Raw genomic sequence first — 15,295 nt, 5'->3', positions numbered from 1 at the left:
GTAAAACTGCAGACATTCAGTTTAATAGTGTGAAATGATATGAATTGACTACATGACTTGATAGAGTTAGACAATTCCAATAAAAGGATCCTTTCTTTATCTCTTGTTAACTTTCAGTTTCTCTCTCAGATGAAGAAAATCAAGGTTCAGCAGTCAAAACTGCGATAATCAAAAATATATACATGGTCTCATTAGAATCTCTATCAAAGTTTCACTAGGATCCTTTTCTTCATCTCTTGTTAACTTTCATTTTCTCTCAATAGAGTTCAGATGAACAAAATTAAAGTTCAGCAGTCAAAACTGGGATGATCAAAAATATATACATGGAATCTCTATTTGTCATGGTGAAGACAGGTCTAGTCTATACAGGAATCCACATGTTACGCACCACATAATCCAATGTTTTTTCATCCTGCACCACAGTAAAATAAAAATCAAATAAGAGTGGGGATTATATGAAATGCAAAATCTTCATTTGAGGTGACCTTTTGTGATTGGTTTATGATAAGTAAATTTGAATTATTACCTTGGACAGCAAGTGTTTCGTCAGCAAGTTTTTCAGCAATAGCCGCTTCTATAACGCTTGCTGCAACTTGAATGGTGATATCCCGAATACTTGCAGTCGAAGGATATACGATCCCGCTCTTGATTTGTTCATCCGTAACGAATAACGCAAGGCTGTCAAAGATTATCATTATTTAGTTAATTAGAATGAAATAATAAGTACATGCCATAGAATAAACTGTGATATACAAAACATAAGTATAACTTCTATTACCGTTTAGCGCCAGCAAAAACCATCCCATCTGTAATAGAATGGGAACCTGAGAGTAGACTCCCCAAACAGACCCTGTAGAAAACATAGCACTAGATATAAGTGTACAAGTAAGTAATTTTTTTGATTTTTTAAAGAAAAATAAGTGCGAGTAACTAGCGTATACCCAAGAGATAAAACTCTGGTATCTGCTTGATTAACATGGCCTACTTTCCCATTTCCTGCAAGTAATGAATGTGTTGTTAATATCGAACTATAACAGATATAAAAGAAACGCATGTCAAATAAGAATAGAAGACAACCAATAACTAACCAATATTGACATTTGCACAAGGGCTCCCACTAACAAAGATTATGTTTTCTCCTGCATATTTGAAAGCATCGGCTGCTGTGCATTCAGCTGACATAGCCAATATTGCAGGACGAGAAGAACCTGAATCCTTCATGGCTTTAAGGACCTCCTCAGTGGAAATACCTTTGACTTCGGATACACCAAGAAGGATGTCGGGTTTCACTTTTTTAACCTGATAAAATTGAGTGTTTATCAGACTACAGTACCTGAACTAAAAATTTAGTTCTTGCAATATACACTGCAAACAGAGCAACCTCTAACAACAGAGGGAATTCCCATGGGATAAGAAAGCGATGAAAGAAACACATGACTAAGCAAAAAAACAAGCAAGTTACCAGTACAAGCTGCAAAGACAAGCAAGCTACCAGTTTGTGCGGTACTTACCACCTCAAGAAGACTAGCCCTCTCACCGAGTCCCTCGATCTCCTGTTGACTAAAGTCTCTTACAAAATGTGCAGCTGGTGGCTCAAGATTCAATCTAGTTTTTGTAACAAGGCCCTGACCAAGCCAAAAAACGAACAAAAGAATGGATAACTACAATCAGTTAGTGGAATCATACAGCTTTCGAATTGCTAATACAGGATTTCTGAAACAGTAGTGTATATACATGGAAAAGTATTTAACAATGCAGAGTCAGCATAAATATATGCTTGTGGAACAAACACTGAGTAATCAAAAAGTTTCATCTACAGATCATTTCATGGAAATTTCAAAAAACAAAGCAACAGCATCCGAAACAAGTATCATCCAGGATATTTCAAAAACTGTCACAGAATTTGAAGGATATAAAATAGATTGTCAAATCAGTCTGAGCTGGAGTAGAATAAGAATGGAACCGCACTTTATTGTCATATATATCCAGATTGGATCATGTGGTGCCTTCTGATCGCTCTCTGTCATCACAGCGACAGCTTGCTTCACTATTTTTAGCACACCTATCCATGCACTACATGTTAGAGGAAAGCATTAGAAGATGTCGACCAAGGGACAGATGTACATGTAAATAATCCATGCTGCAGATATCATTTTCTAGTACCTTCCGGACCCAACTATAACCATCTTTTGTTTTACAAAGACGCTCAAAGGTCGATTCTGTGCCCTTAGAGCTCCCAGTAACCCAGCTATTGCAACACCACCAATTCCCTATTAGACATGAAATGTAGGCACAACGAATCAGATTACTCGAGGCACTAAATAAATGTGATGTTTACTACCCCTATTTCTGGTAAACTGATCACAAGGTTTGTTTCATTAAACACCAACCTGTAAGTTATCATTAAACATGCAAAACTTGTTATGATATTGGTCCCACCAGTAGCTCAAATTTCTCGGGGAGGAATATGGATAATGCTCTAGACGTCCCAAAGCCCACATCAGTTGAAAATCTTCAAACTGATGAAATTGTCAAACTTGTTAGCGGGCAATATTACTCACAGATGTACAAAGTCAGACATTTTCAGGATTATACCAGCACAATAGCACTAGGCCAACGTGTGTAAACAGCTTCCAAGAATTCATCATCCACGGCCATGTATTTTGGTCCTTCTAGCCTTTCCTCTCGCACGCCTAAATCTGCAAAGCTAATATGGCGTGAAAAGAGACCCTTGTAATTTTCGCGTAACAAGATTACAACGATTAACTAATAAGGTTCATTCTGAAAACAACATAACAAAGCATGACCTTCATCATATGTTTCTCCCATACCATACATGAAAACAAAAGGTTTTGGCAACTTTGAGAGTTGTTGTGCTAATAAATATTTACCATAGAAATAATTGTCAATTTACGACTCGCGAAATTCTGAGCTTGGTGACTTACTAATTTTATTTCATATTTTTTGATAATTGCTTGGTGACTTACTTAAAGTTCAACAGAATGAAGTCTGGTAAGGTATTTGTTATAAGATAAGAAGGCTGAAGATTTAGTCATTCTTAAGAAAGCAGAAGCATGTTCAGGTAACATAACTTGTAATTGCATAATAAGACTGGCATAGGGAAGAACTTACATAGAGGATCTCCAAGAAGATTTTTGTTGCTGGTTCCAACATCAAGCATGGTGGCAAGTATCTGTCAGACATTATCAGTATATAAGGAAGAAAATCATGTGCATTGTTCATGGATCTCAGTGTGCGACTGACATATAGAGTGAGAGAAAGTGGAGGGACATACTCTCTGCGGATTAATTCCTGCAGCAGCAACAAACATATCAAGGAGGCCAATCGATTGTCCTATTCCATGTACTCCTAGGTCATGGAGGCCAAGGATATGGCTTCCATGCGTCACTACTATGATGTCTACCTCTCCGGACGGCAACATGGAAATCATCTGTCCTTTGTCCTTTCTACTAACAAGCAACACACGACGAGGATGTTTAAACAAATCAAGATAGCTTTGACATGCTAAACCCACCGTAGGTTTGCATATCATGGGAGCCAATGCTGCAATGTTGTGGGTGAGCACTTTGTAGTATAGCACCGGATCCATGTGGTGCAGTTTCTCCATTAGTCTACGTTTTTCTAGAGATAGAATATTTTCAGGTTCATGGGTTTTCTTCTCCAAGGAAGAAAATGACTCCACTGCAATCAAAGATTGTTATATGAAACGCCTAATTGAGAATGAATGAACATCAAAATGAGCAATGCCACTTCAACAATATGTGCTATAGTAGTAGTCAAGAAAGGGTTAAGTAGAACTTACTGAAACGCTGATTCTCATCCTCAAAGGATGAAGTCTTAGGTGCAGCCAATTGTTGCTGCTCGTCCTTCTTCTCCTCCTCCTCCTCAAATCTACCATACTCCAGACCAATGGGTCTAGTATGGTGACTACCTCCAACACCAGGGTATGCTTTTACTAGCTCTTTCCACACACTAGCAGCTGAATTACCCATCAACACTGTAATTCCGTCCACATCTGTGTAATTGACAGTGTCACGACCACCTTTATGTAGTATAAGAAAAGAGAAAGGACCCTTTCGAAGTACCATTCCTTGTACTGTCCCCCCACTTTTCCTTCTTAGTTGTATCAGATTTCTAACTTGAAAAGAGCTGTTGCAAGTATTCACCCCAAGGTATACCTCAACTACTGGACCGACCACCCCAGTTACCGCTGTAAAGAACCCTTCGTCGAGAAGAAACGCATTAGGCTGGAATGTGATTTTAGATCTACAGTCTTGAGACATTTTGGGGAATTTCCGGTGGAGGGGAAAGGAAATCTTCCTTCTGTACTCATCATCTCCACTACCTCTTGTACTACTCACACATCGAATCGTTTCCTTGAAAATCTGAGTTCTCTCAGATTTTGAAGAAAGAACTTCCATCGCTACTACTCTCAGCTCAAAAGTTTTAGGGTTCAAGTTTTTCCCCAAATTTGTTTTCTGTGAATTAGAATTATACGTCACCCACAAAGAAAACACTATAAAGCAAAGTTTGAAAAACGGCCGTTTTTTCCGAAAAAACGTCCGTTATAACGCTCACGCCCATATACCGTGCCCGTGAGGCTCACCAACACGCTTACCTAAATAACACCGATAAATAGGAAAAAATGGCGTTATTTAGACCCGTTATAACCGTTTTCATACATGTGATTACCGTTTTTCTAAAATTAATATTTCAGTTTTTTTCTTCTAAATAACATTTTAACACACGTTTTTTACACCGTATTTTCCGTTTTCATACCGGTTAAACCCGTTTTTAAGGAAAAAAAAATTTGAGTTGGAGAAATTCTTATACAATTTTTAATTTCAAACTTACAACTAAAATTTCATAAATAATCATTAAACACTTCAAATTTTATAAACTTACAATAAGTAACCTAGTGACAGTAGTGCTTGAAATTCTAAACTTAGACAAACCAACTTGTACCGGCATTCTTTTTTGACTTATTCAAGTATTTTCTGTTTTCTCGACGATTCTCAGTTGATTCCTCCTCCTCTTCCTCCGCCTCATATTGGTTCGCGTAATGCATTTGGCTGTCGTAGTTAACAGTATCGTCATCTTCATAACCATAGTCTTCTTCCTCATTATCATTACGATTATCTACTTCATTATTGATATTAATATTGGAATTATACTCTTCATTAATTCCTCGGGTATCTTCTTCTGGACGATCTTCAGTGTAATGAGAATTATATATGGGATTTTCATTTTCATGACCTTGTGTATTGTCTCCAAATGTTAGGTTACCAAAGTCATAAACAAAGTTACTCACTGGCAACCTTTGATATGAGATTTCAACTTCTGGATCATGCCATTCGTATGGTGGAGGGAGAGGCTCTGGATTATTAGTTGCTTCCTCTTCCAATTCATTTAACCAATGTTCTTCCTGAGGTAAAACTGGTGTTTCATCATCCCCTGCTATCCAATCAAGCATATTTTCATCTGTCAGCAGGCTATGAACATCGTGGACATCGATGTTCTGTCGCTTTGCTTTACCTTGAACTCTTTGCTGCTCCAATCTTAAATTGTACTGAACATATACCAAATCGTTTATTCTTGACGAAACTAAACGGTTGCGTAGTTTGGTGTGAATTCTTTCAAACACACTCCAATTCCTCTCGGATCCAGACGATGTGTTTGTCTGGCTTAGTATCTTTACCGCGATCCTATGGAGTGATGGAAACTGAGCACCGTATGACAACCACCAGCTTACAGGATCACCTTGCAGAGCAGCCAATCTTGCTGATGGTGATGCAAATTGGCCTTGCATCATTTGCATTCTTCCCGCCTAAAAATATCAAAAACTGTGAATAAAAATTCATATAATTACGAAATTAATTGTTAATAAAAATTCACACCTCTAGCATGCATGTCGCTTGTTCTTGAGGGCTACTAATCATTTTTGATATAATTTCACTGAGACAAATTTGGGGCTGAGAAATTTCATTGTTGATGAGATTGGCTGCTGGGTTGTAGATATAATATGGATTCAGAAAATGCGCTGCAGCATGAAGAGGAGAACTCAACTGATCTTTCCATCGTCGGTTAATCACACCTATAATAGAATTATTTCGAGTTTTACCCAAACCCCTTTCTATAGTTTCCACACATGTAGCAAGTGCATGAAACAAATAACCCATGGTAGGTTTATCTGAATCCAAGAAACGGATCATTTTCAATAAAGGACCAACCATCATGCATGCATTTTGGCATGTGTGCCAAAACATCTCATTCAAAATAATGTTTTTCACATCTTTAGCCGTACGAGTTTTTCCTTCTGGCGAGTTCACAAATTCTTGGTCTACAAAAAGACTCTCGATTGCATTACGTTGATCAATGATACTTTTGATTGCGATAAAATTTGTCGCAAACCTTGTTAAGCCAGGGCGCAATAGATTGCGTCCCCCAGAATGTTGTCTGAATCTAGCAAGAACCCAACCATGATTATAAATAAATTTACTGATTTTTAGCTTCTGAAATCACACCTTTAACAAAGGGGAACTTTTCAGTATCTTCCAACATTAAATCCAACACATGAGCTGCACAAGGTACCCAAAAAAATGTACCATACTCTATGGCCAATCTCATACCTATTAAAACAAAATGAGAAATGAATTAATAATATATAAAAAAAACAACTGTAATTAAATTAAGTTGTAATAGTTACCTGCGGCTTTGAATTGGGATCCTTGATCAGTTACTATTTGAACAATATTTGTCGGACCAATATCTTCTATAACCGGTCTGAACAAACTCATCAAATACTCTGCTGTCAACCGATTATGCTCGATGTCAACGCTTTTCAAAAATGTTGTCCCATGGCCACTGTAAACTAAGAAGTTTACAATCGTATGGTTATTTTTGTTTTTCCAACCATCTGACATGAGTGTACACCCATACTCTCTCCAATAATTTCGTTGGACCGACACCACATCCTTCTGAATCCTTTGTTTTTCCTGCCTTAATAATGGGTTCGACAACTTATAGAAGACGGAGCTCTGTATGATTTTCCGAAATTTGCAACTGCATTGAATGCCTCGTGGTACTGAGTTGAGTTGGCCACATTGAAGGGAATATCATTAGCATAGAAAAAACGTCCAACAGAAGAATCAACTTTTTCCCCATGTTTTACTTCTCCCAAAATTCGCCATGCTAGGTTGAGAATCCCTATTAGTATTATATTGTCCTCCCATATCTACAGACATCCTAGGTGCTTGGTGTGGTGTACGCATTGAAGAACTAGGTATGTCCATAGAGGCCTGTGGACGCTGTGATGTACCTTCTCCGGCATTAGTATTCTTACTTTTTCGTCCAAAAAGGTTCTTCAACTTCGATAACCCGCCCATTTTCTTTTGTGTTACCGCGCTTGTTCTTCTTCATCTATATCATGCACAGGGTTCCACGGTTCATTTTCATACATATCTTGAATTTCTGTATCTTCATATTCAGTTTCTGGTACTCGTTGCCGTTTTGCTTTGTTTCTGTCTTGCACCCATACTTTTGCTAAATTTTTAATCTCAGGTGGCACATGCATGCAGGGAGTAATTGTACCTCTTTGTTGTGCCAAATGCATTTTGAAACGCGAAATTCCCGCAGACACTTCTTTTTCACAAAAATTACACTTCAACTTTTTACCATCACTCATTACAGTACAATATGCATGAAAAACATCTCGTTTTGCAGATGTTGATCCTTCCATTATATTCTGTAAGTAGGAAATTTCACATAGCAATAAGTGACATATATAAATACAAGTTAAGTGGACATATTCCATCAATATAAAATGGTTAGAGTAGCATTATAATTAGAAATCACAAGTTGCATTAGTCATTTACTCAACTTGAATATTAAAAGTTGAAATTAAGGATCGTGTAGCCTCTCATTTTTTCATGATTGAGAACAGGAATACAAACATACCATACATCAATTCATCATGCCATTTTTTTATAAAGAAACAATGATTTTTTACGTGCCAACTGATTCAAGTTGATGGACTATTTAATTATGAATATTAACATTTATTAAAACATTTCTTAAATAAATGATAATAAAATGAACAAAAAATCTATATTTCTTAAAACATTTCTTAGATAAAAATGAAACATTTATTAAGTAAATATACGTGAATAGAATGAAACATTTCTTCACTTAACATTTCTTAAATATTTCTCAAACATCACGAAAGAAAAAAACATCGATATTTCTCAAACATCTATATTCACTACTCTAACATCATGAAAGAAAAAAACGATAATAAATAAATTAATAACGTATTAATAAATTATATCTCTAATTGAATGAAAAATCTACAAAAATAATTAATATTACCTCTTAAACTTGTATATGAGAAATTCAAAATGTAAAGCATTCCTTTGAGCAAGAAGCAGAGAACCAGAGACCAGAGGTATTGATTTCATTTCAATTCTCTTCTTGTCATTTTAAAGCATTCCTTTGGGCAAGAAGACATAATATCTAGCAAATCGAAATATTCTTGAAACATTTGGAATCTCGTTGCATGCGTATATAAGCACAGGCTAGCTATGTCTTTGATCATGAAACCAACTACTCTTTTTACTTTTTTTTTTTTGTTTTATTTCTTTAACTTTTGAGTCTGAACTCTAAAGTACAGACCACATGTAGCATATACTGTACACACCTCCAAATGCAAAAGAAAAAGATAAATCGACTCCCTGACTTCCCTCTCTCACTCTCTTTTTCTCTAGCTAGTCTCTGACTCTCTTCCTGTTGCATTCCTTGTTGGTTAGTCTTGTAGCAAGTAGATAAGAGCCTAGGAGTATTATTTGACAACAAAGTTTTGACTGCTTTTGAATCCGAATATGCATTATTGAAATATTGGGGAATGCATTGAACTATTCGAGTGACAACTTGAACATATCAAGTGGATAGTGATAGTATGCGTGTATAAATATTGTCGGTAGACGATAACTACAATGCATTGTTATAAGTCATAGACTTAGGGTTGTGAATTTTACTAGATATCCATAAATTTGTATGTTAAAAACCCATAAACAAATAAATAAAAATCAAATAAATAAATTAAACCAAAAAAAATGAAAAAACGTAGTAACAACGTTATTTAGACCCGTTGTAACCGTTTTCACAGCTGTAATTACCGTTACATAGGAAATTCAGATCACAAATTATTTATTTTTCTTATTTAACCGTTATCACACCCGTTATTTTAAAAAAACGTCAAAAAAACGCGTTTTATTCCTATATAACGCGTTTTTGACCCAAAACGTGCTCACACCCGTCAAAACACGTTATAACGGTCACGCCTAGTACCTGTGACCTGGGCCGTGACCCGTTTTTCGAACCTTGCTATAAAGTAAACAAAAACAAAAAAAATGAAAAAGAAGGAGAAAGCGGAATCTTTGGGTACCGGCTCACAAGTTTATAAGTTGCTTTCCCACTAAAAAATAAGTCGAAAAAACCGGAAGATAATTTGGGAAAACGGATGACGTGTTGAAGTTGAATAGATTTTTGATTTTTTGTGTTATATCCAAACACTCTCTAAAACTTTTTTGGTGCCTCTATTTTGGCACAGGCTGCCTTCTTTAGCATTTTGACATACTTACCATTGATTAGCATTTTGACATACTTACCATTGATTTTTGTTGAAGGGACAGCAAAAAGTGATCCGAGGAGAGCATAGTCGATCACATACTTACCATTTCATTCACAGTTTTTAAAATGGGAAAAATACGGAAAACCGGAAAAATATGAATCAAAAGAAAAAGAAGTTTAAAAAAAAAGCCAAATTACAAAGAAACCTCACGGCCCATGCTTCTCAAACCCCGTATTGTTCAAGGGAGTGGTTGCAAACGCCTGTTGCTAATTCCACTTGAGTGCAATCAAATGACGATCATATGACAGTTCTATGTTTGATTTTAACTCAAGCTTTCCATTGTTTCTCTGCCACCCCACCCTAGAAAACAGATTATTCTCTATAAAGAATTAGCGAAAAGGGATTTTAGTTAACCCCATGGATTACTCAAAAGGGTTGCAGCAAAGGAGGTTGGTTCCACCCCATGAGATTATACTAATCTTACCTCTAGAGTGATGAAGGGTGTATTTTTTTTCAATCCTCACAGGAATTTCCATTTAGAATATAGGAACAGAGGGAGTCTGGAACAAATCTATTATGGAACAAACATAAACTAGATCCAGATTTCCAAGACAATGATTCAAGCAGGAGAGAGAGAGAGAGAAAACTACTACCAAATAACATAACATATACTATATATATCTCGCTACATAAAAGATTAACCTTCACTGTTCACTATCAGTGTCACTAAACATTGTTGTCTGAAGCATTGTTGTGTTGAGCTATATACAGAACCATAAAACACTAAAAAACAGCTTGTAAACAAAATCAAGTATGAGACGGAGGCCACTGGCCAACTGAGCTATCCTTGGTTAGCTTATAAACTTAATCACTTACCATTAGTTTCATCCAGCATGTTCTTCCCCCATCTTTTTCACTTCAGGATCCCTGAATAATCAAGTCACGAGGTTATCAAAGTGAAAACAATTTTTTTTTACTGGTAGAAGAGATGCTGCGTAATGCATAGGTCCACTTTAACCAACCTCCAACCCTACTTTACATAGGTGGAAGAGAATGAATCCTAGTATTAGGGTAATGTTAATTTTGACTGTAAGATCGTGTAAGGGGAGTTTGAGGATGTAGTCTTAGCCATTGAATCAGGTGACAGGTGCTAGCTATTAGCTATATACAAAGGGAGTGGTAACTGTACAAGGCACCAAAAGTGAGATTATTGGTGCCAAGGCGCCTCGACCTGCCAAGGTGCCGCCTTTATTTAACGGATCTTTGCTAAGACCTAATTAACCAACCTAAACCCAGATATATGGCACTTAGGCCTTCTTCATTTTTAATCTTGTTCTCACTTTTTTGAACGAGATCAAAGCCCCGTCCATTGAGTAACATACCATCTAAACTAGGTATGTTGGATGAAATAATAAAAATTAATGTATGACCTGGCGACCTGTGGCTCCATATTTATACCCTAATTCCTTGTAAAACATAAGAGTGGTGAAAAGTCTGGTGAGGGATGTCCCCAGACTGCCATTGAAGGGCAATAATCAGTCTTAACTAGTTAACCTAATCGTGCTTCTTCACCAAACTACTACTTCTGAAGGATCAAGTAAAGAAAATGAAAGGGAAGATGACGATAATGATATTAATGGGATTGTGTGACGCTACACAGGCCAACCTGAAATCAGAGTTTTTAAGAAATATAAATTACTGAGTTGCGACCAGCACCTTTTAACGTGGTCAAGTATTAGGAGCCTTGGTCCAGGAGGGACTCCCACATCTTTAAGAACACTGCAACAGATGAAGACATATAGAAAAGATTGTCACCATCTTCTCAACGCTATAAAAAGAGGTGATACGAACTCCCTCAACAACACTTGCCTGTCAGTAAGCAGAGGTAGAGTATTGTCTGTTAAAGAGCCTTCCTCAAAGTTCTTCTCGTATTTCAAAGGCCAAGGCTCGACAACATGCATCTTGTTCTTGTATACTCCACTGGCGGCTCACAGACTCTGTGACCTAGCTGCGCAGATGCAAAACAAAGGGAATATAAATCGCTTGATGGAAAAAAGAAATGTTTGTGTTCCAGGCATACTACTTCATAATGCTCTTGAAAAAGAGACACAAAGAAAGACAGAAAAAGGAATATCAACACCAAAACATACACATGTGTATATACGTCAGTTTATCATACGCTAAAGAAGTTTGCATCGGCATAATTGAGAGATACGTTTCCTCTATGAGATTGATGCTAGGAAAGGGATGGTGGTACAAACACAAGTAAACTAACAACAAACAAATACTTCGCACAACGGAAGATGGTATCATACCCTAGCTTGCTAGCATTTTATCAGAATGTGTTACAACGATACGCCTAAAAAATGAATTCAGCCGTATCGATACGTATTTACACGGATACGTGTACTAATACTCCAATACTTCAAGATACTATTCAGTTAGAAAAACCTGACTAAATATTAGATCTCAATACCTTAATGTTAGAAAATTTAGATATTTTACTAGATTCTATGATAAGTTTTAACTATAGTGACAAAATATTAGTTCCAAATCTGTCCACTGATCTTGTTCTAGACTTTCTTCCTTCTTATCCAAACTTTTCTCTCGAGTGAGGTTAATCATACATGCATGTATTCTGTTAAGTTTCTATCTTATATATAATATATTTATGATAAACTACTGATATGCCATATCGCCATATTTTAGTTTTTCAAGTAGGTGTATCATATTAGCGTATTGGTATCTTGTATCCGATACCGTATCCGTATCGTTGCAACACAGGAACTATCACATGCCAAAGATCATACTACCAACATATGATTATACTCCCTCCATCCCATGAAAAGTGGGTCTTTCAATTTTTATGAGATGGAAGTAGTGTAACTTTACAACTAAAGAGACGATCAATAGTTATCTAACCCAGCAGCTTAGAAAGTCCAGCATGAGAAGGCTATATACAACATGTCCTGTTCATAAGGATGTGTTGTGAAGCTGAACTAAGACATCAATCTCAGATATTCTCTCCCACAAGATTTTCAGAACTGAGACTTATAATCTTCAGCAGCCAGTTCAATGACACACTTTTAAAGATATTTCAGAACAGCCTCACAACATATGCTAGAACATTTTGCGATATAAATACATACACAAACTCCATCTAATACATCTGCACCATGTGCAGTACATACACTGGTACACGGCCAACAAAACCAATTCTTCAAGAAATGTTGGACGAATCATTTTTCTGATCCTATGCAAAGAATTTGCAAAAAAAAAAAAAAAAAAAAAAAAAAAAAAAAAAAAAAAAAAACGTTTTAGAGAAACTAATGTACATCAAAACCAGTTCGGTATAATAATTGTGATTGTGAGAAAAATATTCCACTTAACTGAAATTATGAGCATCTCTACAGAGAGGTACATATAATATCTGCATTTCACAGAACGTGATGTCATAGGTGATATGTCTCGAATATTATTTAATGTTATTAGGAGTAAACATCCAAGAGTCTAGACTCAAGATTGGTACAGATAACAGAATTAAACTCTTTCCAACATATGCTTACCTGGAAAGCACAACCTCCAAAAATTGCACCGACGACCCCTAATATGGCTGCATTGACTGCCGCATCAGGACCCCTCATCCGCGTCAACATCAATTTATAAGTGACTCCAGCACCAAAACCTGCTGCCATTCTGCAAAATCAATGCCTTCATTCACTAGGTGTCGAGATGAAGACCCGCCATATTTATAATATATGACTAGACAGTGAACCAAGTTCAACACTAATCAAGCCATGGATCCCCTGAGATATGCATCCATCCAATTGTTAGCAAAGAACCAGAACACATAGATAGAGTGGGTTAGTTAGTTACCGAGCCTGGACATCCTCTTTTCCTCTAATTCTTTTCATAATACAAGTTATACTGGCACGGGCACCCCCCATAGCAGCAAAAAGACGGGCTTGTGCCATAGGACTAGCGCTAAAAGCCTGTAGAATTGAAAGAGCGTAAGCATACTGAACAGTATTGAGTCTACATTATTAGTCGTGAATCAAATTCAGTTCGATTAGTCGTGAATCAAATTCAGTATTGAGTCTACATTATTAGTCGTGAATCAAATTCAGTTCGATTTCAATTTTTCTTTTTACACCCCTAATTGCTTTGCTAAATTGAATTTCTTAATTGAACAAAAAAATAAATGAAAAAGGATTAAACTTTCAAAGCGGGTCGATCTGAACTAGTAAATGTAATCAAGTAAAACATGAAAATTTGATGAAATACAAGAATTCACATAAGCAGAGTTAAAGGGCGTAAGTAGAAAACTTTCAGAGTGGATTGATCCAACTGTACCTTAAGGGCAAGTGAATGCTGTGGATAGGCATGCTTAGCGACCTCAGTTAAGACTCCGACAGAAGCACCGTAAGCAGCTCCATGGATTACACCAAATGTAGTAAGAACAGGAAATTCAACAGGTAAAGATTGTCTGGGAACCCAATTACGGTATCCATCCCTTAATTCGTTGAATTTCGTATGAAACTCGGTTATTTTTGTTGGGACTGTTCGAAGCTGATTTATCATTTGATTACAGCTATCTTTAGGTACCCTCCTCAGAAACCTCACCACTGCTGCTCCTCCTCCTTCGAAGCTGATTTATCATTCGAAGCTGCTCCTCCTTCTTCATCTTCCATCATTTCTAGACAGCTAACATTGATTTCAAACCCTGATTTGAAAGACTATATAAAGGAGACATCTAGTATTGTGCAAAACTAATCCCCACACCTTACGTGTGATACTAGTTTGCGTGCTAGAGTCGATTCTCCTTTAACCTTTGGTTTTCTTCTTCTAAAACTAGGTTAACGACTTCAAGACATCATTGGGATTGTGAAGCCAGACCGATACTACTTTTATCATAGTTGTGTGATCTGATCTTGCATCTTCTATCATACGAGTAAAATCAGATTGATTGATTTGAGATTGATATCTCCGATAGGCAAGATATAAAAAGTAATCACAAACATCTTCATCTCATTGTTTGTGATTCTGCAATATCTTGTTTCGCTACCATACGATTAAGATTGTTGTGAGGTGATTGATAACTCTAGGTTGTTCTTTGGGAATATAAGACCGGATTACCGATTGGTTCCTGTTCTCCTTGATTATTATCAAAAGACGAAACAAAACCTTTAGGGTTTATATGTGGGAGACAAATTGATCCTTTGATAGACTTTTCTGTGGGAGACATATTTTTTTATTGTCAAAGCCTACGATTTTGGGTCGTAGCAAATCTTAGTCGTGGGTGAGATCAGCTAAGGGAATCAAGTGTACAGTATCCTGCTGGGATCATAGGCATAGGGAGTACAACTGTACCTTGGATCAGTGGGAGACTGATTGGGGTTCAACTACATTCCAGTCCGAAGTTAGCTTGGAGTAGGCTAGTGTCTGTAGAAGCTTAATACAGTGTGTGTTCAATCTAGACTAGGTCCCGGGGTTTTCTGCATTTGCGGTTTCCTCGTTAACAAAATTCTGGTGTTTGTGTTATTTCTATTTCCGCATTATATTGTTTATCTTTATAATTGAAATAATACAGGTTGTGCGTTGTAGATCATCAATTAGAATATCCAACCTTTGGTTGTTGATTTAAAT

General features: G+C 36.7%; 2 protein-coding genes across 2 annotated transcripts; both read right to left on the bottom strand.

The window, feature by feature from the left end:
* Positions 1–32: 32 nt before the first annotated feature.
* LOC113326677 (NAD-dependent malic enzyme 59 kDa isoform, mitochondrial-like) lies at positions 33–4,490 on the bottom strand. Its single transcript, XM_026574366.1, is given in 14 exon segments — positions 33–412; positions 527–678; positions 779–850; positions 942–996; positions 1,089–1,299; positions 1,512–1,625; positions 1,969–2,013; positions 2,016–2,073; positions 2,164–2,270; positions 2,391–2,519; positions 2,596–2,699; positions 3,133–3,193; positions 3,296–3,702; positions 3,824–4,490. Coding segments are annotated over 14 exon segments (2,139 nt in total). The 5' UTR covers positions 4,443–4,490; the 3' UTR covers positions 33–407.
* A 5,806-nt stretch (positions 4,491–10,296) lies between these two features.
* Positions 10,297–14,234, bottom strand: LOC113325986 (chloroplastic import inner membrane translocase subunit HP30-2-like). The gene is made up of 6 exons (XM_026573807.1): positions 14,003–14,234; positions 13,526–13,641; positions 13,216–13,345; positions 11,519–11,657; positions 11,366–11,428; positions 10,297–10,576 (listed from the first exon to the last, which is right to left on the bottom strand). The coding sequence occupies exons 1-4, from the start codon at positions 14,228–14,230 to the stop codon at positions 11,583–11,585; spliced, it is 549 nt and encodes a 182-aa protein (XP_026429592.1). The 5' UTR covers positions 14,231–14,234; the 3' UTR covers positions 10,297–10,576; positions 11,366–11,428; positions 11,519–11,582.
* Positions 14,235–15,295: the final 1,061 nt, after the last annotated feature.

This window comes from Papaver somniferum, unplaced genomic scaffold, assembly GCF_003573695.1.
Source record: "Papaver somniferum cultivar HN1 unplaced genomic scaffold, ASM357369v1 unplaced-scaffold_10, whole genome shotgun sequence".
Classification (NCBI taxonomy): domain Eukaryota; kingdom Viridiplantae; phylum Streptophyta; class Magnoliopsida; order Ranunculales; family Papaveraceae; genus Papaver; species Papaver somniferum.
This window is presented reverse-complemented; position numbering and strand designations above follow the sequence as displayed.